At 35.5% G+C, this 23,689-nt stretch overlaps 1 protein-coding gene across 2 annotated transcripts in view; it reads right to left on the bottom strand.

Annotated features, from left to right (window-relative positions):
- GALNTL6 (polypeptide N-acetylgalactosaminyltransferase like 6) overlaps positions 1–23,689 on the bottom strand; it is a 451,530-nt gene that overhangs the window by 244,517 nt on the left and 183,324 nt on the right. For both annotated transcript variants that reach the window (XM_061993491.1, XM_061993492.1), the window contains 2 exons: positions 23,103–23,241; positions 6,122–6,288 (listed from right to left, as the gene is read on the bottom strand). In XM_061993491.1, coding sequence (XP_061849475.1) covers positions 6,122–6,288; positions 23,103–23,241 — 306 coding nt within the window. The remainder of the gene's footprint in view (positions 1–6,121; positions 6,289–23,102; positions 23,242–23,689) is intronic.

The following is a 23,689-nucleotide window of genomic DNA, read 5'->3' as shown; positions in this document are numbered from 1 at the left end:
ATCGTGGCCCTCAGCCCCTTCATTTGCCACCACTGTTGCCTCCACACATACAACTGATGGAAGCTAGGGCATCTGTGACTTCCAGCCTGTCTTGTTCAAGTTCTGAGTTCTTTCCTACCAAACAATTTTTAGCTATGCCCTTTCTATTCAAAGAAATGGCACATCATGGAACATTATCCTGTCTGCAAGCCCTTTGGCCATACAGTTAATAACGTCCCATTCCTTGTCCTGCTGTCTCTGGGAAGTGCACTATTGAGTTGCATCAATATAGTCCTTTGGATGTGTTCAAAATGGATATCGTTTGAAGTGTTCTGTTTGGTGTCCCAATCCTCTCACAGGCACATAGCTTTTTTGAGAAGGTGGGTTAATTTTCAGGCATAGGAAGACACACAAGTTCAAAAAGTATAGCCTCTGGTATATAAAGGTGTAGAATAATAAATATTTATGAAAACCAAATCACTTGTGCACCTTACAGAGCTCAGCTTAAAAGAAAGGTCATGGAGCAATTATTAACCATCTTGAAAAACAGACTCCTAAGCTTAAGGAAACAGAGGTATTTTTCTTTGGTAGAGGTTGACTTTTACAATATTACAACATCATCTTTAATTTTATTTTTAAAATATTGTATATTCTGACAATATTAGCATTTTTTTGGGAAGTGAGCTATCACCACAGCAGACATATCCACTTAAACATATGGAAAAAACTTCTTTACTGTGAGGGAGCCCTGGCACAGGTTGCCCAGGGAGGGTGTGGAGTCTCCTTCTCTGGAGGTTTTCAAAACCTGCACGGACACATTCCTGTGTGACCTGATCTAGGTGGACCTGCTTTAGCAGGGGAGTTGGACTAGATGATCTTTAGAGGTGCCTTTCAACTCCTGTCATTCTGTGATTGTGACACTTGCTGTCTATAAATTTCCTATGACAAGGTACTTATTCTTACAATATAACCTTCACTTTCATTTCATCAGAAAAGTTATCTCCAGTCATGATCTGAAGCCAAGCATCCATAAATTGGAATCACAAGCGACATACTATATAAACTAGCTGTCTGCAAGGAAAATACAGGGAATTTCATCATCATGCAACAAATAGCATGTTTTTCATGAATGAGAAGTCATACAATCTGATACTCCAAATATTGCTGCTTTGCTTTTAGCACAAACTCCCTTACCCTACTGTTACTGTATTATATGACTAATATAATTTACAGAACTAAAGTTAAAAAAAAAAAAAATCAGACAAACTCTAAGGTTTTGAAGGTGATTAGGGCAATTGGGCCTTTCTACACATTCACATAGAACAAAACATATCACTGGCATTGAAATTCACTGACCAGCTAAATTGAGCTCTGATCAAGTAATCACAGGTTGCTTTTGCAGACTGACCTGCAGATTAGAAATCTAGGCTATTCAGAGATCTGGCAGAAAGCATATAGTATCTGATATGGGATAGTATGATCCCCTCAAATAAGTAGTGGTGGAGAAAAAAGAGCTAAGCAAGGGGACAGAGAGTTGACAATATAGTACATGACAAAATAAGAAGGGACTATTTCATCAACATGAAGAAAAAGCTCCCAGTTTGTCATTTACCACCAAAAAAACAGTTCGTCACCAATGACAAACTAGTTCTCTCCTGCAAGCAGCTGTTGGTTGCTAAGGTTACTGACTTTTTTTTTCCCCTCCCTCAGTGAATCTGGTTGAGATTTTTCAGACAAAAAACCTGCATAATCATCGCTATCGCTAATAAATTCATTGTTGGCTGCAGCATTATTTTTCCTTATAATAGGCACTGTATCAGTTAGAGAACTATGGGGTAAAGTAAAAGTGCTTAGTAAGTCAATTCTATATGCATAGACTGTGTTAGTAACTGTTCACAGGCCCAACTATGCTAACAAAATTTTTAAAACAAAAGTAACAAAAGTTGCTGTACTAATCTGTCATGTATATCAACCTATGTGAACTGTTTAACTAATTAATTATATAACTCTATGTCCACTCCTAGTTTTAAAACATTAGAATTTTTAGTAATCCTTTGTAAAACACAAGCTGTTTCATAACAAAACCAATGAAAACTTGCTTGCTTTTGCCCATTCTTCTAAAACTAGTGCTCACATTCTGCTTCTTGACATGTTTTCAGAGATCTGTCTGCCAATATACTGTGACTTCAGAGCAAACCATGTCAACAATAAACATCCCATTCCCAGACACGAACTTGCAAATCACCTCCCATTTAAAAACTTCCATGCACATATCACGAAAAACTCTCACAAAAAATAACCTACTTTCCACAAGGCTCATTTTTCCAGAAACCAGGCTTACAATACCAGAGCTGCACTCAAAGCCACTGCAGACATCTGACACAGAGTTATGTTGGTATCTCTAACATACAGGTGTTCATTTTCCATGGCAGGTGACACTTACTGAAACTGATGGGTCTAACTCACACAGAGTTCAGACTACAGGGTATGCATTAATCAAGTGTTGGAATCACAATCCAGAATCCATCACAAGTATCCTGCATACCTTACGTGCAAAGGTATGTATATTATTAAACTTCTGTGAAGAAGCTACATTACTTGGACCTAAAACGGTTTTACTCAGTGGAAGTCTCTAATGAAGATCTGACTATTAAATCATTTGAGAAGAGTAAAACCAGTCTTAAATTTAAGTGTCTCTCTGAACACAGCACAGCCAGTTCTCTTATCAACAGCTTTCTAAGGCAAACTAAGAAGTCTAATCCTTGTCTCTCTTTTATAGAGCTTAAGTGACAGTGTAGGGGGTTTTTTAATGTGTGTTAAAACTCCTATAAACTCTATATTCAGTTCCCTTTCATCTCACATACACAACCATTTGGTCATTTGTGTTTACAATGTAAATAAAAAATGTTAATAAAAAAATGTTACTTTTGTTGAAGAGTTCCACTATTTTGATTAATGTTCTCCATTCCATTCCTTCATCATTTTTAAGTAAATAAACTCTCTATAAAATACATGAATAAAGTTATTTTGCACTTTGGGTATCCATATTTAAAACTACATTACCTTCTGACTTTTTATATTCATGGGGTTTTTAATATTAAATTTGTGTATAACCAAACTACTGCACTTCCACATTTCATAACATTTGCTTACCTCCCTCTTAATACCAAGTCTCTAGTCTGCATTATATTGATATTTAAAAAGGTGCAGTTGTGTTTTACAACATTTAAATGTCATAACTTATGGTGAATATTATATGCATGTACTATGTAAAGTTTTCTCTTTGACCAAAACAGCCAAAGCAGCACATATGAATAAAATGACAGCATACAAGTTATTCTGCAGTCAAACCAGTAAACGGCTGGGTACATGGTTGGGTACTAAAACATATTTATCTGTTATCAAAAGTTCTTTATGTGCATTTCGCTATTTACATTTGTATTAGTTAGGAAAACAAAAAAGCCCCAGCATTTTTATCCATCTTTTACACAGCTTTCAGTTTTCTACTTTATCTCAACTCTTCTATTTCTATTGGGGACTGCCTTTTTGTAATAACTTAGACTTCTGTAAAAATAAAAAGTTTGATACTTAGATCACATCAGAGGAAAACATCTGTCATTTAATTACTACTATCAAAATAACAATGCAACTGAAATATATATAATTCTCACTTCCAACTACCTGCAAATGACGTTAGGGTCCTACCAGAAAACTCTCTCTAACACAAAGTTGTGGAAAAACTTCAGCATACACAAGAATATCTAACTAATTTCACAAAAGAAAGTAATAGCCATTTGACATACAATTTCTCCATGAAGCTTTGTATAATGAGAAAAAAGGATAAGGATTTATCACTAATCACTATACTGCTTCAACACTGCAGTAAACTTTGCTTGCAATGATTCTGTCAGTTCTGACAACTGAACACCCATTTAATTTTTGACCTAATCTGTCTTCAGTGTCTTTCAGATGGCTTTACTGCACTTATCAGTCTAAAAGGGTGAAGGACTGATTATAGTAAACTAGACATCTATTCAATCAGTTAAAACAGATTATTTTGTGAACTGAGAGGGGACAGGGATAGACATCAGTCAGCACTTTTTCAACACAAAATAATCCAATAGTATTGCATGTGACCATTTCATGAGGAAAAAAAAAAGGGCACAAGAAAACATGATATGGTGTCAGTTAAGTACAGTTTAGAGGATCACAAATGCAAGAATTAAAGCTGCTTCAGATGCACTAATTGACTTGAAATTCAATGTTACTGACTCGGAAGAGTCCAGAATATTTTTCTTGTGTGTTTGCACTTCTGAAAACATACGCCACCAAAAATGCTATCAAATATGCTCAAATTCAAAACTGTCAACGACTCCAAAATGCATGTCTAATATTTATTTTAATAATACAAAAAACCAGTCAGGTGTAAGTTTCCTAAAGGCATGACAGTTCTTAGTCCATACATATTGTTTTAATAGGTTTCTTTCAAATTTTCAAGCCTGGCAATTATTAAGCATTTCCATGCTACACAAACCACTTCTTCCAAATGAAAACTGTTCCACTGAGAAGTTAGATAGGTTTATATAACCAGAAATGAAGAAGGTTTGTGATATTTATTAGTATTACAGTAATAAAATCACATGTAATACTTCTCAAATACTTTCAGCCAGCAGTACAACCTAAGATACAGCAGGTAAAAAAGAGCAACAGAAGTTCCAGCATCCCCTTTTTACTGCCTTTAAATCTTTTTCTAATAACTGGGAAGCAGATAAGCTTTCTAAAACACTAACACATTTAAAAGCGTATCAACAATAGTCAGTATGGTCTTCATGAAAAAAAAAGCTAGAGTACCTTTGTATAGAGCAAGCATTGCCTCAATAGTTGCATTTTTAAACACATTTTTACTTGTCAGACACCTCATGAAACCAACTTACAGACTTCTCTGTAAATTGTTTACTACTAGGAAATTGTTAGCCTGCAGAAAAATTATTGTGCTACTTTACACTCTTGTTTTGAAAACTTACATCCATGGTCTAGATTTTATGAACACAGACTAGCCAGAACTGTACTCACTTCACAATTTCACTTCAATTGCATTACAGATAGAGAGGTAGTTCATCAAAGGACATATTGCAACTAAAACAGCAGCTATGAGAAGGTAAGATAGATGTGTGCAGCATTAATCTTTCTAACCCATGAAATATCAACTTAAAGATCTTACAAAACTGATTTCACTTCAGCACTCCACAAATATTCCTCTTGTTCAGCCAGAGGTTTCTCACAATAGTAGGTCAGAAATCTAATCCCAACTGAGTCAAAGGTTTTATCTAAAACATTAGCAAAGACCACAATTCTCCTTTATTGCCTATCAGTCTACTCAGAATGAGGTTCACATACACAGTAGCAACTGATGTTTTAATAGAAGTCACCAAAAAACTCCTCAAACAGGAAAGAAAAGTTGAAACTCTTTATGCTTGAAGTCCTAAAAGATATATTGAACTTACAAGGGAAAACTATCTCCCAGTTCCATACCATTGTTATGGATTAATTTTATGTAAGGAATTGTTAAATTTCATTTAAGGAACTTTAAGCATTCATTTCTTATGTGCATTCAAAAAGTAAAGATGGCAGAAGTCATTAAGTGATCACAGTTTTCTTAATTTTACTACATACAACTGATGTAAACTTTGATTAACTATTCTAAAGCAGTTTTTCACACTCCATTCAAAAGAGTCTCATTTCTTTGTATGACTACTTTGCACTGGAACATGAAGCAAACTCAACAGAATTCCAAGATTAAAATCCAATGAGCTGCATCTGAAATGGTAAAAGTTAATAGGTTTTTCTAAGTACAAGTGAAGCCTAAGTAAAATATGTTGAAAGTAAAATTTGCAGTATTTCACATATATTCAAACTACTGTACTAATAAGGGCCAATAAACAGTTCACAATTTCTTCCCTTTGACATGAACTTCTGTACTCACGCAAAGTAAAACAAAAGCAACTTAAACACGCTTATTCCAGCTTACAATCACAAGTTAAACTGTCCAGAAAGTCTCCTCATTTTTTGCTTCCCTTTGGTTTCTATATGGTCCACACTGCATGACAAATTTCAAGTTAAAGCAAAACCAGTTGGGCCTTACCTCTATCACTGAAGTCATCCACAAGAATGATTTCTGCTATCAGGCTGTCTGGAGTGCGGTTGATAATACTGTGTATTGTTCGCAAGAGTGAAGTCCAGCCTTCATTATGAAATGGTATAATTATGCTAGTGTTTGGTAGCTTTTCCAAGTACACCTTGTGCTTACAGCTGGAGAGACAAGAAAATAATTGTATAAGCATACCAAAAAGTCTGAGCTGGCATATACTGCCATTCATTCGGGGCATTCAACTATCACAGTTTCTGGCATAAAATCCAATAGTGTAATCAAGCAGTACTTTCATGTGACAATAACTAGTTCATCATAACTTTTATATTGCTTATAACATGCAATAAATCTGAACAATGACACAATTTAAGTGGAATGAAAAAAAAATTTTACTATCTGGAATTAGATTCTTTTCCTTCACTAGAAACTTCCTCCTGGAAAGTAACAGAGGACATTTCTTCTATGGCATTATCCCTAGAAACAAAATCCTCTTCTCAGAATGTATTCTGAAACTTAATATGAAGCAAAAAAAAAAAAAAAAATCTGAAATAATTCTTCTTTTGTCACAGCAGAAAAAAAAGTTGTAAAACCAGTGTACAATACCATGAGGCAAACTCTAAGAAAACAATTTGGTATTATGCTGGGTGATGTGCTTACAATATGCAGAGATAACATGCACAAATACCACTCCAACTTTACATCTAGATAACCAAAATGATTGCTGCTATTAAATATAGTGATAAAATAACACATGATTCTGAAAACAGACTGATACAAGGAATAAAACATAAACAACCTTTCATTTTTGAAAGGAAAGTACTGTACTTTCCACATCATAATGGAACAGCATCTATGCAGTATTAGTGCTTAACCTTACCATTTTCAATGTTGACTTGTTCACATATTTGAGCAAAAAAATGTTCTTTAAAAATAAGCAATGGACTTGAAATTCGGTTTCTCCTAATAACTGAGAACATTTAATGACATTTTTAAGTTACTGAAACTGACAGAATCTCTCCTTCATGTTTTGTTGAAAAAAGGTGAAAAAGGGATACATTCCTCTGTTGTTAAGGAGGCCTGGTATTTTCAGCTTCAGGGACAAAGTAACTGAATGTTTTCCCATTTCCCCAAGACAAAGTTACACCCTTCTAAAGATAGCTCTACAAGCAGAAACTCAGAATGTTTTGGGTTGGAAGTGATCTTAAATATCATCTAGTTCCAACCCATCTGCCAGGGTCTGGGACAACTTCCACTAGACTAGGTCCCTGAAAGCCCCATCCAACGTGGCCTTGAACACTTCCAGGGCTGGGCTATATCCACCACCTCTTCGGGCAAACTGTTCCAGTGTCTCACCATTCTCACAGTGAAGAATTTCTTTATAACATGTAATGTCCTCTCTCTTTCAGTTTGGAGTCATTAGCCGTTTTCTTATCACTACATAACCTTGTAAACAGTCCCTCTCCAAACATGTCAGCTTTGTGATAAACAAAAACAACACAGAGGAAAAACATTTAAATCTACATTTTAAAAAAGTACAGAAGCAGGAAAGATCACTATGCATATCAAATATTGCTGTAGGTTATAGTGTTTTATATTTGGAGCTTAAGTTCGCATTTACACTTTATAATTGTCACTTAGAAATCAATATTTACCAATTTATTGTACAGCTACCACACTGAAGAAATATTACAAAGAAATAATAAAAACTGATAGCTAGTACAGTTGTATTTGCAAAATATTAACAGTTCTGCAGTTGTGAATAAACAAGATTTTGGATGCTTTCCTGAAAGATTACATTTAAATTTGTAATTCAGACATTTCTCCCTAAAATGAGGCAAGAATGAATTTTCATGACAGCCCATTTCCAAAAATAATTTTTTTTTTAAGCTTTATAATAAGCAGTTTTCTGGTAAAACATGAATGCATGCTGTATAAAGGACAGCTGCTTTGAAAGAATGTGAAGTTCTGGAGAAAACAGTGCATGTTACCTAGTGACAGAAAAGTCTAAGTATATATTCTAACATCTTGGGAGGGGAAAAAAATTTACTGCATCAATAGAATGAAATAAAACCTATTTTTCTTATCTGTAGGAAGCACTACAACAAAGGAGGATCATTATTAATATGTAGCTGTTTCAGTAGGCAAATTAAGAAAACCGTCTACCAAAACTACCACCTACTGTTGCCAACTGTTTGCTGACAGTGATATTTCTTGGAGTAGAACAAAATGCCAACTACTATACATACATTCTACTAACCCGGGGGGTGGGGGGCGGAAAGAAGAAAAAAAAAAAAAAAAAATCTACACTTTGATGACAGAGGAGGAAAGTATCTTTCATTTTCTTAACGTTTCCATCGTTCCACTTTGACCTGTAATCACCACTTTTACTTTTACATTGACAGTCGCAGCAAAGGTGTATGTGAATTTATTTATTGCTTGCCCAAATGCCCTTTTCCTACTTTTCTCAAAAAAACTGGTCAGATTCTCAAATTCACAGAAATAAAATCTTAAATTTCATCTTCTATTGCCAAAGACAAGTTTGCTTAGGTTTCATAGCAGTGGCTTACTTGCTTTTCTTCTGGAAGTGAAATTCTTCTCATTTTAAGCCCCTTACTCTACCATGAGTTAGAGACTCTAACAATAACAGATCACTATGTTTTAAAAGGCATAACATGGAAATTCATTTCACTTGAAGTTATATTCAGTATTAACTATAGTGGAGTGTATCTGGCTCTACGCTATAGTAGGCTGAAGGACAGATCTAACAGCTGTATTGCAATTCATGGGCCTTCCTTTAGCATTATAGATCATAGAATCATAGAATGGTAGGGGTTGGAAGGGAACTTTAGAGATCACCTAGTCCAACCCTCCTGCAGAAGCAGGTTTACCTACATCAGGTCACATAGGAACATGTCCAGCCAGGTCTTGAAGACCTCCAAGGAAGGAGACTCCACAACCCCTCTGGGCAGCCTGTGCCACTGCTCACAGTGAAATAGTTTTTTCTTATATTTAAGTGGAACTTTTCATGTTCCAGCTTCATCCCATTACCCCTTGTCCTGTTGCTAGCTACTATAGAAAAGAGGGATGCCCCATCTAGATATTTCTAAATGTTAATAAGATCTCCTCTCAGTCTCCTCTTTAGACTAAACAGCTGCAGGTCCTACAGCCTTTCCTCGTATGAAAGATGTTCCAGTCCCCTGATCATCTTGGTGGCCATGTGCTGGACTCTCTCCAGAAGTTCTCTGTCCCTCTTGAGCTGAGAAACCCAGAATTGGACACAGTATGCCAGATGAGGCCTCATCAGGGCAGAGTAGAGGGGGAGAGGAACCTCCTTTAACCTGCTGGCCACAGATGCAGTTAGACATCCAGGCCCTAGACTTTGCATTTACCAAGAGAATAATCAAATATGTGTGCAGTATTTGCTTAAAATCCACTAAGTGTGACTCTCTATATCCTGCATTTTAGATGCCAAATATCCAGCTTTCAAGAAGACTACTTCGAAGTACAGACATTGCTAATCTTCAAAATGATGGTGAAGTCTTTGGGCCTAGAACAAAACACGAGTTATTGTGTCACTAGGTCAGAGTGAAGTCCATTGTCATAAACTATTATTACAGTTAAATTAATTAATGGTGCCTACAACACAGAAATAAACCAGTCCAGGTAGATGTTCGATTCATGTATTAAGCAGAGAGGATAATAATTTTTATATACAATGCTAACTGATGCACATACATAAATCTTGACACGCATATTTCCACTTGTGTTATATCAATGAGAATAATGTTTAAAACCAAAGAAAAAAAATCAGTAAGTTATCAGATAAGCTACTAGAAAGGCACTTTTATGATTAACTGCAACAATTTTGCATTAGCATCAAAGATTTTTAGAAGTATTCTTTCAACACTAGTTCATGATAAAAAAATTCTGTAGAGTGCATTTGGACAGATGCTGACATAAAAGTTTGAGCATAGCTTCAAACTAACCTTGCTTTATTATTTATGCTGGTTCCAAGGTTCTAACATAACTCTTAATAAAGAACTACTTTATTTTTCAGCATCCATAAAGTCATACTTTCATGACTACAAACTTTTTGCTCTCACCAAAATAATCCCAACATGTCAACAGTGTTTTATGCATTCTCTAGCAAAATGCAGACTGACTTCAGTAATTTAAAATGGGATTCTTGATTCTCCAAAGAAAATATGAATCAAGAGTCTTCTGTAGTTCCTGACAAATATAATCTTACCAAAAAAGATAATGGAAGATTTACAGAAGGAAAAAACACTAGTATAAAAGATTACCATAAGGATTCAATTTTATAACATTTAACTGGGCATTCATATTCATTAGGTAAAACTTTTAAAATAATGGCATATATGTTAAATGAAACTGAACTGACTTCCTATGAAGTATTTAAAATACTGCTGAGCAAAATAATTTTCTTCTCCAAAGCCCCACAATTTCAGTGGAAAATCTTATCAAACTCATGTTCACTTAGAAAATGACAGTAGTTCCACTCACGAACACCAATTGACAGACTCTGCCTGAAGACATTGCAACTTACATGCACATTTCAAATTAAAATATTCACCATGTGCATAGTAAGTGTTATTTAAGTAGTCTGAATGGTGGAATAAAATGTCCATAGAACACATTGACTTGCATTAAAGCTTGAAATATTGTGAAATCCATAAAGGCCTTGAAATAAATAAAAAAATCAATATTAAAAATAGGTTAGCAGATTTCAGACAGACAGATAGGCAGTTCAGTCAGTTTCAGTCAAGTAATTATTTGCTCCAAGATCTAACTCAGCATTGAAAATGTTGTAACATGGTTGACATCAATCATCATCACTTAATGTTGTCCTTTTCATGATGAAATCATAGTCCAGCTGACAAAGGCAAATGTATTACTGTAGAGCTTCAGTATCGCATCATATTCTGACAAATGAATTTAAAAAAATAAGAAAAAAAAAAAAAACCAGTGGAGAATTCAAGAATTATTTCAAAAAAGTGTTTCAAAATAATTTTTAATTCTAAAAGCTATTATTTGCTATTTTTAGTTAGCTTCCACTGGAATCAGTTTTTGCCCATTTGGATTAACTTTTAAAGTAACTCACAAGAAGTTTGCAGTAATGGGACTGATTTTAATGGTAAATAAAGATGGAGATAGGCCATTTGACTGAGATAACTTCGCTAGCTCTATGTCATAAATGAATGACATGAAATGAATGAAATGTATGTTAGTATAAACATATACAAAGTCTCAGAAGAAAAGCTTCCCATGAAATTTGATAATTTTGCCTGTGGGACTGAAGGCAGAAAACTAAATCAGTCTACCTGAAATAAGCACACTAAACTGATTTTTCACTTCAGCTTTGATCACAATAATTTCCATGAAAGTGTTCTCAGTAATCAGTCCTGGCTATATATGTATACTCAACATCATGCCCATACTGATAAGAGGATAAATATTTAAGGATGCCAAGAATGCACTATTTGATTAGCCTTCCACTACTTTCATTATACTTTTCCTCACTTTCATCCTAATCTTCGTGCTTGTGCTTCCTCAGATAACAAAATTGCTCAGTAGAATTTTTCATGTTTAATGTTTGTGGCAGCATTCATTCACTTTGCTCAGAAATACATCAAGTCATACTTGAGGTACAGCTCCCTGCAAGTTAAATGGCTAGAGTTAAAAAACCTCACAATACCTCTTCCTCAGCTTCCTTTGTTCATTTATGTGACTAAATGCAGCCTCCTCATTAGCAGCTGCTAAAGTGACCGTTTACAGAACTGGAGGCTTAATTGTTCCATGTTTGATGATGTCTTCCCCAAAGTATTCTGAGAGATCCTCATCAGTTGTTTTAGCTCACATTCACGCTCATATCTCTAAGGTATATACCAAGCTACATCAGCAGCACTCAGTGTGATGGAACAGAAGGTAAACCCACATCCTGTGGCATATCCTAACTGAATAGATTCAGGCTTCCAATCTTCTCCAGAGGTCAGATCTGGGATTATTTTTATCTTTACAGGTTGCCAGATTAGGCTGGCAAATTCAAGCAGCTTGCCCATTTCACAGTCAAGACTGGAATCCCATGGTATATGGGAATGTTAGATCTCTTGTACTTACACCGTGCAGCCTCATCATACACACGTAACATCTCAACATTTCTCTTAAGAGCTTTAAGAGACAGTGGCTTTCAGTGATGATAACTATTCTGCCTATACTACTAATCTTCATTATATCTCACAGAACGGCTTCCCAATACCTTCTTGGAGGTGGGGACTCCATCTTCCTACTGACTTCCACAGTGACAACATTTTGATCTTAGTTATGGTTTTGAACTACCGTAGGAGTATTTGTATCAGACATGCATGCTTTATCAACATGCTTATTTTCTTGTCTCCTAGTAAATCTGAAGATGTAATTAATATACAAGTTACTCCTAAGGATATTGCCTCCATCCCTAAACACAACACATGGAGTAACTGCTTGCACTGCCAGAAAAGATCACACAGAAAAATGGAAAAATCTGGTTTACCACTGCTCCATAAGGCAAATTAGCTATTAAACCAAAATAATTTGCATCTGCAGCATAATCCTACTGCATGCTAGTATAAGCAATCTGTGAAGCTGAAGTCAACTGTGTTCTCTATGTGGACATTTTTTTTTTTTTTTTAAAAGTGCATAGTTCAAACTTCTGTATTTTTAAAAATGCACTTGCCCATGACACTTAAAAATGCAGAACTTTTCAGACAGAGATTAGTCAAATAACTAACCTTTCGGTCACGCTTTTCAAAATAAATGACTTCCATCAAAAAAGATTATTTTAAAACCTTGGCAAAGTCATTTGTTTTCAAAAGTGAAGTATTCAAATGCCTGAATCAACAAGTTTCGAGGGGTAAAGGGATAAAGACAACCATACATGTCAGCACTCATAGCAGGAATGCTCTTTAAAGGAAGAGAATCACCTGATGATTGAAACTAGGAAAGCCCTCCTACTCAGCATAAGCATTTTCTGCTTAAACTTAACAGAATACTACAGATTGACCTTGGAGTACTACAGATGCTTTCTCAAAGAACTGTTTCTTCTTGCATTTAAACATCACATAAGTTCAGCACACCAGCACTTCTTCACAGAGCAATGCTGAATAATAACTTGAGAAGCTAAGGTTACGAGAATGACAATTTCTTAGCATAAATGTTAATAGATTTCTGCAACCTTATTATTTAATAAACTCTTAAATCAGAATAATTTATGTATTGAGTCTGAAAATTATATACAAATGTCTTGGTAAAAATACCTAAGAAGAAAATAACCATGATATGCAACTATCATCCTGCTAGGTAAGTAGTTCACATCTATATTTTCTTACTCAAGTTATTACATTAGCATAAAGAACAAAGGGTGTTCAGAAGAGGAGAACATGCAAGGGGCACTGTACGCTTCTCCAAATCCTCAGAACTGTTATTTAACACTAACAATTTGGACTTTGACAGAAAAAACATTATATATACAGAAGTGTTTGTGTCTATTTGGAAAAACTGGAACCAAATAATGAATTTGCTGATTAATCTGATGACATTTTCATGACCATTGTCATGAATCAAAAGTTATGAACCTTGAATTATGCTTTCAAATATTGCTATATTTGATCAATCTTTTCTTCCCATGATATTTCAGAACTTATTATCTGATAGGATATTTCAGAACTTAACACCTGGTATTTCTATCAAAAGAATACTACTACATCATTCAATTTGTCCTTTAGAGACTTTAAGAAGAGATTTTTAAAAATAGAGGTCCTTTCTACCAGGGCATATCTCTATCCAAAGTCTCCTTTGCCTGTCCCTTCCATTATTAAATACATTACTAAGCAGTAATCATATATACGATTTAAGTATGTAATTTATTACTGTTCTGAAAAACCGAATGCAGAAAGTCACGCCATGTTGTTTATTACACACATCTACCCCAGAGTCACGAGAAAATAGCTAGTATGAATCATAGAATTGTTTCAACTGGAAGAGACATTTAAGATCATCAGGTCCAGGCTTTGTCCTAGCCCTATCAACCACTAGACCATTTCCCTAAGTGCAACACCCAACCATCTCTTACAACACTTCCAGGGATTGTGACTCCACCACCTCCCAGGCAGGCCATTCCAATGCCTGAAGGTACAGTAGAATTTGTTTGTAAATAATTTGTATACTGATAAACGTTAGATGTAAGTAACTGACAAAATGGTATTTTCTACCAGCTCTGTATTTGGTATGCTATTGGTAGTTTGCTACTGTAGCTACGCATTTGGTTCCAGAAGTGCTAAGCTTATTTATTAGAACAATAGTGTCACACCTTTTAATTCCCTTTAAAACACTTAATACTGATTTCATTATTTGCTTGACATGTAGAATTCTGCTGGACTAAAACAAGAATCAAAACTGAGTTTCTGAATAAAACAATTTTAGAGATAGATTCAAAGTTGTAGGGAGCCTTTTAGAAGGTTAAAAGAACAGTAAGAGGTTCCTCCATTCCTGAAATAGTAACCTGCCTGAAGAAGAAAAAACAATGTCACAGAAACACCTGTAAGCCATTTGCAGCAGGTATTAAGAAAATATAGCTTGAAAAGAGGACCATTCATAAAAAATGAGATAGCAAAACAGAGTTACAACTTACAACTCTTTGTTATCCACCACTGAGAGTCCTAAGACTATTACGATTTAACTTTGTAGGTTATCCTACTCTACCCAGAAGAAATAAAGCAACAGCAACCTTTTACTTCAAGCTTTAGGGATAGTTCTGTAATTCCCAGGCAAGTTTACAAGTAGGAAAAAAGAAAGTCCTCAACCATCATACTAGGTTAAGAAAAGATGCAGAACTGTAAAATCTCCATCTTTACAGCTTCTCTGTTAACAGAAACATGCAGAAATCTACCACCTCTGTAGAACAACAAGAACTGAAAGAAAATGGGCTTTTAAAATAAGGAGAACAGTATTGGCACCCTTTCAGCTACTTCACAGTAAAAGCTGACTCATAAAAGCAGTAATTTGTTTGACTCTGTGGATATAACAACAACAATAATATTTTATGGACATTAAGAGATGCCAATAGCAATGCCTTGGCCAGTTACTAGACTCTGTGCCTTCTAGACACATCAACAACCTTGCAAACTGCCTTTTCTGATAGATAATAGCATAGAAGTTAAATGCCTTGCAGACATCCCTTTGCTGCATTCAGCAGTTACTGGATCATAGCAGTAGCCCACCTCCAAACAGAATCCCCCCCCCCCACCCCCCTGAACTGGCTTTGTCAGCACATGGTCTCGGCTGAGCTGCTTTCTCAAATCTGACCTTTTCTTTCTCTTTATTAAAGGAACTACAGCACCCCCTGGGCGCCCAGCTACTGACAAGCCTTTTATAAGCTACCAGGACAAAACATTTTCCAGTGAAGATTTACATAGTAATGGTCTTAGCATGTCAAAGCATTCAATTTACACCAACAAGCTTCACTCACACCATGTTTCTGTTCCAATCTAGCCTCACCAACTGAGCCTGATAAAGTAGTGATAACTGGTAATTTCTGCTGCCATTTGACAAGGCTGGAAAATTATCTTGGGTGTGAGCTGATGGAGGGGCAAGTAACCTTTATTCTCACAGCATCTCACAGCTGGGAAGCAAGGAGGAATTACTGGGTATGGGCCTCAAAAACCATCACAACACTCTCCCTGCTAGAACAAATAAATTCTCTAAAATGTTACTGCATTTTTCATTAAAACAAAATATTAAATTGTACAGTAGAAATTATTTGCAATATTGCTATTAAATGTACTAAGCAACTTGTCTAGGAAACTAAACAGGCAAAACTCTGTTTTCTTTATGTAAGTTTCCCTCAGTGCAGACTTCATCAGATTTAATAGAGTTGACTTAGTTTTTTGTTATTTTATGTGAAATTACATCATTTTGGTTAGTCAGGGACAGTCTCTCTAGCAGCTCTCTAGGTCTTCAGAGAAATCAAAGACAGTGAGTTTGACTCACTTCATCTTTCAAACCAAAACGTTTCTCTAACCAAGGTAAGAATACAAGAAGCAGATACATTTACATTTGCAAAGCTGTTTCACAAGATAGTGAGGTGTAAAACAACTATCACTTATTGAAAGATTAAAAAAAAAAAAAATTCACTTCCACATTCTTAAGACACTTTTCTACTCACCCATATGTATTAGATATAGGCTTGGGAAAAAAATGATTACGTATACTAATTTTATACCATATCAAAATCTCAAGCAGTTTTACATCAGCAGGCATCTTAGATCTATAATTATATTTCATCTTAAACCTTGCAGTTTATTACCTATGAATTCCAAAATATCAGCAAGTAGCCCAATTTATATAATGTATACACATACACATGCTCCTAAATCCCTCTTTTTTTTTTTTTTAGAGGTGATTACAGTAATACCAATGTACTCAATATTCATTCTTTCATACCAAGCATACTCATCTGATTGTCTCTCAAAAGTCAGGCAGACCTTAACACAATCAATAAAAGCCCCTATTTTGAATGTAGTTCATTTTTCTGGCTGAAGGGAAAGAAATAGGATTATAATACCAGGTTTTTTGTTATCTCAAAGTGTGTATTAAGTACGCTACTTCAGGAAAAAAATCCAACTATGACACATAATTACTCTTTACTATCTGTTTCAGAAATCCTAACTATTCTTTTACTGCTAATTTTGTGCCAGTCCTCAGGTACCTCTCCCAGTTGTCATAATAATTTAAAGACAGTTGAGAGTGGCCTCAAAACATTATCAGTTCCTTCAGCATTCCTGTGTACATCCCATCAGGTCCATGGACTTACTATGTCTTGTTTGCTTATGTATTTCAAGAAAAATCTTCTGTGATCTATCTACATCTCTTCTCCACTCCCTTTCACAGCAAGGTGTGACTAGGCTCACAACTCTCTCAACAACCTCTCTCACACGTAATATATAAGATAAAATAACAGGCAAGATATTAGAGTATGTCAAAATCACAGCCTGTAGACATGGGAGAAGATGCTGCAACAGCGCTTACTTAAAAAAATACTTGGCAAGGAAGCAAATATGGATATATAAGGGAAAGGAAGGTATACAGAGCATATATATGAAATCAGTAGCATATAACAACCTCATAATCTGTGAACAGCAAAGGTATGGAACCCCAGAAGAGTGCACATTTCTCACAGATCTTAGTGTATTTACTTGTATTATTTGAAAGTTAAAAGTTCTGGGTTTAACTATTGCCAATTGCTAACAAACTTAACTATCTCAGATGTACAGAACTGGCTGGAAGGTAAACAACCTTCAGTACTCCTGTCTGTATTAAGTTTAGATTTCAGAGTTATGCTTACTGTAGCTTGCTATTTTCTTAGCAGCATGGGAGGCTTTACTAGATTCTAAGTAACATGCAAGGTATCTATATACACAACTACTTTCACCTACTTGTATAAACAATTTATTTCCATCATCAAATTCTTTTCAGTAAATAGAAAGACTCATCAGACTTGGGCTCTTAGTGGTCTACTGTCCTGATTTCAGCTGGGACAGAGTTAATTTTCTTCCTAGTAGCTGCTACAAGGCTATGTTTTGGATTTGTGCTGAAAACCGTGTTGATAACATAGAGATATTTTGATTTCTTCCAAGCAGTGCTTGCACATGTGAAGGCCTGTTTTGCTTCTCACCCTGCCCTGCCAGCAAGAAGACTGGGGGAAAGCACAAGACAGTGGGAGGGAGCATGGCCAAGAGAGCTGACCTTAACCACAACATCTACTGAACACTGCAGCCTGTTTTCTCACCAAAAGGACAGAGGGGGAATAATCAGTCTTCGGCCACATTTAGCTCTTGCTGCCATAAAAGAAAACACACAGAATGCTGAGAAACCACTTGGTAAAAATTCCATGTTATTTGTTACTATCAATATGTATTGTGCAGAGGAACTGACAGCAGGCATGACAGAGACAGAAGGCCACATGTTTTCATGGGCATAAAGTATTCCCAATCCTGCTTTAAGGAGCTGCACTTCAAACAGCATACCCTGAAGCAACTGCAGAAAACAGCCTGGTTGGTGGGGTTTGGAAACAGGAACAGTGCCTATAATGTTGTGGACTGCGTGACTTTCCACCTTCATGACATTATTCAGTAAGTACACAAAATGTTTCGAAAAGCGGTCAGTCATAGTCTCCAACTTTGTCACTACCCCACTGAAAGTACAATTTAACTGGTTGCTCTGTGGCCAGATGGGGTTAAGATAATACTAGTAAACAGCAATACAAGCTGCAGCATATATATATGTGTATGAAGACATCTCTCATTTCCCAAAGTGAATGAGAACTAGAAAGAAACATTCTAGTTTCTTTCAACATACAATCAAAAAATTCAATGGAAGATCAATCCAATAACTAATTACTTCCATAAGCCTTATTAAATATTGTGAAGTTCAGCATACTTACTAAAATGAAAAGTATTTAGTTTATCTTGAAGAACTACAACCTAAGCTTGTCTTTAAGATCACAGAGTGCTGAGGGAATTCATTGGAATGTATCTTGGAGCACTGGATTAAAGATGGATTTAAAAATTTTATTTTTGAGGACAATACATGTAAACTGTAACAAGTGCACTGTATTTATACAAAGAAAGGAACTGTATTCATTCAATGCAATACAATTTTTAGGGGATGCAGATACAAACTACTGTGCACTAACTGTATAACTACACCAACTCCCATATAAGCCTAGCTTTCTGATCTTTCTACAAAGTTTATTAAAACATAATTAAGGATTAATAGTAACTCCAAAGACAAAAAAACCCCCAGTCAAACAGAAAGAAAACCACAACCCCCAAGAAATCCCATTAGATATTCATTTCAGCCTTCTTAAAAATGCATGGGACAGCAACAACATTGCATTCAAATATTTTAAGATAGAACTATTGAGGTGTTTTTTCAGCTTCTGCTGCTGACAAGGAGAGAGAGGTAGAGAGTCTCAGTTATGCAGAACAGGTAGTGTGAAATTTGCTTTTTTATATTATTAAAAATAAAGAAAATCTCATTAATGTTCAGGACACAGAAGATCTCACAGCACTTAGCCAAACACCTGCCATTTCTTAGAATATGAAAATGCATTTCTCTGAGTTCTGTGAAAAATGTAACATGCAAGAAAAATGAGGATAGCTCATACTTCTGAAAAGGAATACTTCTGGGAGTAACAGTGAAAGGCCACCACTTCACACAGTATCAGCAAGACCAGCAGTCAATGCTTGAAAATACTGACTTCAGCCCATATAGGCCAAAACCCAGACAACACAAAAATCAGGCTGAGGATCACAGAATGATAGGGGTTGGAAGGGACCTCCAGAGATCATCCAGTCTAACCCCCTTGCTAAAGCAGGTTCACCCAGATCAGATTACCCAGGACCACATCCAGGGAGGTTTTGAAAACCTTCCCTTAATGTACAATATGAACATTAAGAATTTCAGTGCAAAATGTATCTACCTATGTCCAGGCAAACCTAAAGAAGATGAGATTTCTTGTAATAGGTTATTTAAGCAAGCATCTAATCTGTGACTACACAAGTCATCAAGAATTGATCTACAAATTATAGTTAAAAGGAGAACTGTTGTTCAAATCAAGCTATAAAAACATACAAACTAACAGATTTTAAATGGCAATGCTTATAACTCTATCAGCATCAGCTTGAATTCCTTAAATCAGGAATAAAAAGCTAGAAAAATTGCATGTTCTAGTTTACAAGGACTTAGAATGTCAAAACACGATATATCACAAAATTTATATTCACTATTCAGACTAGATGATTGCAACCATTCTCCCAAGCCTCCTTAAAAATCACATTTTGAACACATTCAGTTTAAACAAATCTTGTATGAACGGCAGATTGTTTTAATAATGTTGAGAAGATAATGGTAACTGCTATATTAAGTAATTAGAATAAGTAGCATTTCCTCTAGAATAGAAAACAATATTGGCAGCATTTTTCCATCCTTTAGCAGGTGTGTTGTATTACAGACTACATATAATGGTGTGGGGCAAGTGAAAAGAATATATAAAGTTATTATTCTTGTGGGCTTTGAAATATTTTTCATATTTGTACAGAACTTCTAATGCTTAAATAATAACTTCATTGCCAACTCTTAATACTATCCCAAACTCATAACGTTGCTTTCCACTTCAGGTAACCAAAACTCTTATTTTCACTACATCAGTCCTGAAATCCAATGAACTGAGTTTCAGATTCTTATTTGTAATTAAAGAAAAAAGTTGGTTTGTTTGTTCATTTCTTTTTTTGGTTCTTTTTTTTTTTTTTTAACTTAAAAGCCAGAGGGTAGTTGTAGGCAAAGGACCAAAACAAATCCTAGACCATGTTTTCAGGAAATTAGTCTTTAGAACAGAGGAGCCCTCGTGCCAATGGTATACACAGAGAAGATCAAAAGCTCAAAACCTATTACTGTCTTCCACAAACATTCATAAGAAGATAGTTAAAAACTGAAGGGCAATTAGAAAAGCTCCACAAAGCAAAAGCCCTTTATAATACTCAGAAGCTGACCAAACTACATCTTGCCTGCTATCTCTCGCCTCAATTACTCTGATTTCATTTCAATAAGAACACCCTTTTCTGGAAGAGAAGTTACATAGTTTTTCCAGTGGGTTTCTCTGAAAGCAACCTTATCAACTACTGCACATTTCACATATGATTCTGAAGAGAGGACACATTTCCAAAACTGCAGTCTGAGACTGGCCTGCATCATATTTAGCATATGTCAGCTGAGAGATGGGTTTCTTTCTGATAGTAGGTCAGAAAGCATTATCAGTCTTCTCTGCTCCTTGGAATTTCAAGACATAGACTTGCTTCAAAGTGTAACCATCAGAAGTACAGAGCCCAGTTTTTCCACCTTAATCAGTGTAAATTTAGTGCAAGTATATTTTTTATCTTTACTTTTAGATGATGTGACACAGCCAATTAAAAGACTGCTTGTGTAACAAGAGTTTAACATAACTGACAATTCAAGTCAGTTCACTTGGGATACCATAAGAAACTTCACTGAATGCCACAGGAACCCAGTTGACTTGGAACATGAAAATTATGTAGATACCCAAGTATTCAAGCTGCTCAAATGAGACGTTCAGATGAAAGCCACTAAAGGCTTTGTGCAGGGGTAAAGGGGCCAGGGAAGCATCGGTGTAGCACTGATTTGTTCCTAATATGTCACTTCTGACAACACATCACTCAACACTGCTTCTGGGGACACGCATGGAAATGTCATTGATGGTGTGGACGGTAGCAGGTGAGAAATGAGTTGCCAGAAGACCAACTAAAAAAAACATGAAGTGAGAATAAATAAGTCAGCTTCCTTCTGAATTTATTAATTTTTTTCTGCAGTTTTGCTAACAGAGAGGATGATGATGAGCATATGTTATGCTAACAATGTGATTTAACATTGCTTTGATGCTGTACTTTATAACTCAAACTTCTTGGAAGCACTCCTATAAACAATTTCAGGTAACTTGGAACAGTAGAGGACAAATAAAATATATAAAACATACAGCTTGTTAAAAAGTTATTTCTTTTGACTGAATTCTACACAAACTACACTACTACATACAAGTTAACAGATAAACAGTGTTTTCTCAAAACAATACAACATGGGAATTGAATAAGAAATATCTCCAACAAAATTGTTTTTTTTTTTTTCTTGGATTAATCCTTCACTGTGAATTATTTTTTAAAATCTTATCACACAAATATTTATATATACTGTTTACTCTTTGAAAGAACTGTTTCACATTTCACAGAACAAGGACTGTTAGCTGCCATTGTGCTTTCCCCCTGGCCTGAGAACCTCTGTCAACCTCTCAAATTCTGTTCAGCTACTTAAAAGAATTTGAAACTAATTCACACAGCAAAAGCATATAGGTTAAGAAATGAATAGCTATTTTAATCTGAAGCATCGTATAAAAATGCTAATTGTATCCAAAGGAAAATACAAACTACTCATGGAGACATTTAGTTTTGTTGAATCCCTGTATCTTTCTTCCATCCACTACTTGCATAACATCCAATTAAGATGGAAAAACACCACATAAAGAGATAAAGCAAATCATCAGTCCCTTCAGAGCTCAGAATGACTCTAGATGACTACAGCCTGAAGGCTAGAAAGGCATATATGCCCTTGCCTGGTACAGATAGAAAGCTTTACTCTTTGTGTAACAGAGTCAAAAAATACAGAACATGAAAAGAAGTTATGTTCGCTGAGAACTGCACTACCATTTTTAGCTCAGTGTTTCTTTTCCAGAATAATCTTTAGCCTATTTCTCTGTAGGATATTACTTCTATTAATGAACAATACTATCATCCAATCGCCACAAATTCTGTATGTGTATTTCTTCACTGTTCATTCTGTTTTTATGTAATTCTATACTGTACACATCAGCTGTAGTATCAGCATCTGGTAAGCTCTTGCTATTTGATTATTTCACTTTTTGTGCAATAAAAACTAAAGAAAAATTTTGGACACACTGATCGAAATGTTTAACCAAAAATTTTATGCGACTTGTCACCCTGCGCCCCTGACCAAATATCTGCAGCTGCCAAGAAATGAGAACCTGAAAACCTACATGAAATGTTATTTATCACTGCCTAAAAAAATCATTACCCAGAAATGCCATGAAAATCATTCTGCAATTAAAACAGGCCTTCTATAGTCTTAATGCATTATTAATGATGAGAGGTCAGTTTAAAAGACAAGACAGAACAAGTCATTCAAAAACAGTGATATACGTTCCACTCCCTATTTAATGAAATGGTCACTTTTTTGTGCCAAGGGTTTGCATTTGAACTTCCAGGAAAATAAGTTATTTAGAGATATACAAAGATAAAGACTTAAAATCAAATAGTCCAGGAAACAGTTTACATACTTAGGATGTCGGATGTCTGGCAGCGATCGTTCCAGTGCTATATTGTTGCTAACAAATATGTTGAAGCCATTTTCCCTATAGGCAGAATCATCGTGGTCTTCCTCTGTAAGAGGGTACGGCTTTCCATGTTCGCCTTTCCCTATAACAAAACAAAACAGTTATTTGCCTCCAACTGACATCACAAAATTGACTACAAAGGCAAAATAAGTCAGACTGAATTCAATTAGTTCACTCTGTCTGGAACACCTATAAGGAATTTCTTGCTATGCCTTGAGTAACACTCCTGTTACTTCCAATACAAGAATGCAAAGTAGGTACAAATAATGGGACTCCCTGAATTAAAGTCCCCTGAATTAATACAGTTCACCTAGCCTTCCTTCTTTTCAGAGACACAATCAGCTTAAAGCCATTTTACATGTAAAAATTTGAACTGTAAGTTAAGCAAGGCCCTTTTTGCATCAGAATCCAGCTTTCACAGCAAAAGTTCCAGCAATACTATTTCAGATTGATGAGGAACCTGACTATTCAGTTACTCTACATTTTAGAAATCAGAGCATTCTTCTCCCACACTACTTTTTCCAAAAAAC

This window comes from Colius striatus, chromosome 3 (assembly GCF_028858725.1).
Source record: "Colius striatus isolate bColStr4 chromosome 3, bColStr4.1.hap1, whole genome shotgun sequence".
In the NCBI taxonomy this organism is placed as follows: domain Eukaryota; kingdom Metazoa; phylum Chordata; class Aves; order Coliiformes; family Coliidae; genus Colius; species Colius striatus.
Note: the sequence above shows the minus strand (reverse complement) of the source record. Positions and strands in the feature narration are given on the sequence as shown.